At 53.8% G+C, this 741-nt stretch overlaps 1 protein-coding gene across 1 annotated transcript in view; it reads left to right on the top strand.

Annotated features, from left to right (window-relative positions):
- The window catches only part of NOP56 (NOP56 ribonucleoprotein), a 10,009-nt gene that overhangs the window by 6,374 nt on the left and 2,894 nt on the right, over positions 1–741 (top strand). Inside the window, exon 7 of the mRNA XM_018575312.1 lies at positions 387–648. Within this exon, the coding sequence (XP_018430814.1) occupies positions 387–648 (262 nt within the window). The remainder of the gene's footprint in view (positions 1–386; positions 649–741) is intronic.

Here is a 741-nt window from a genome sequence, read left to right on the forward strand (position 1 = left end):
CCTCCAATTAGGTGGGAAAGGTCGTCCCCTCGGTCCTCCTATTGGGTGGAAAGGGTTGCCCCCTCAGTCCTATTGGGTGGGAAGGGTTGCACCCCCCCAATCTTCTGTGGGGGTGTTCATGCTGCCAGAGAGGTCTCCTGCTCCCACACTGCTCTTCCATCCTGTCAGGGTCACGTGGTCCCCGTTTCCTAGGATTCCGGATGTGGAAGAGGTATTGGAACTATGGAGCATCTTTTAGGAATCTTGCGGGTAGATCTCCGGTGATGTCATTTCTGAGCTCCGCCCACAAGTGACCCCCATCGGTGTAGAATAATCGGCACTCTAATGAATGAATGGGACCCGTGATGCAATCCTAACATTACTGTGCTCTTCCCAACCCCCCGCAGGCATGGACATATCCCCTATTGACTTGATCAATATTGAGAGCTTCTCCAGCCGCGTCATCTCCCTGTCTGAATACCGCAAAGGCCTGCAGGAATATCTGAGGTCCAAGATGACCCAAGTGGCCCCCAGCCTGTCCGCCCTCATCGGAGAAGTGGTATGTAATTGCATGTTGAGTGTGGGGGAGGGGGGGGGATATTATACGGACATGAAGTGTTGGCACAGAGATGATGTATCAATGAAATCTGTCAATCCCCTGAGCCTGCTGCTGAGAACCTTCCACTGCTGATCTGTGTCACCGCGGCCTCGTCTGCTGTGTGTTGTCACCGCGGCCTCGTCGGCTGACTTGTCCCTTTTTTT

The sequence above is a fragment of the Nanorana parkeri genome, unplaced genomic scaffold (genome assembly GCF_000935625.1).
Source record: "Nanorana parkeri isolate BGI_ZX_2015 unplaced genomic scaffold, ASM93562v1 scaffold3778, whole genome shotgun sequence".
In the NCBI taxonomy this organism is placed as follows: Eukaryota; Metazoa; Chordata; class Amphibia; order Anura; family Dicroglossidae; genus Nanorana; species Nanorana parkeri.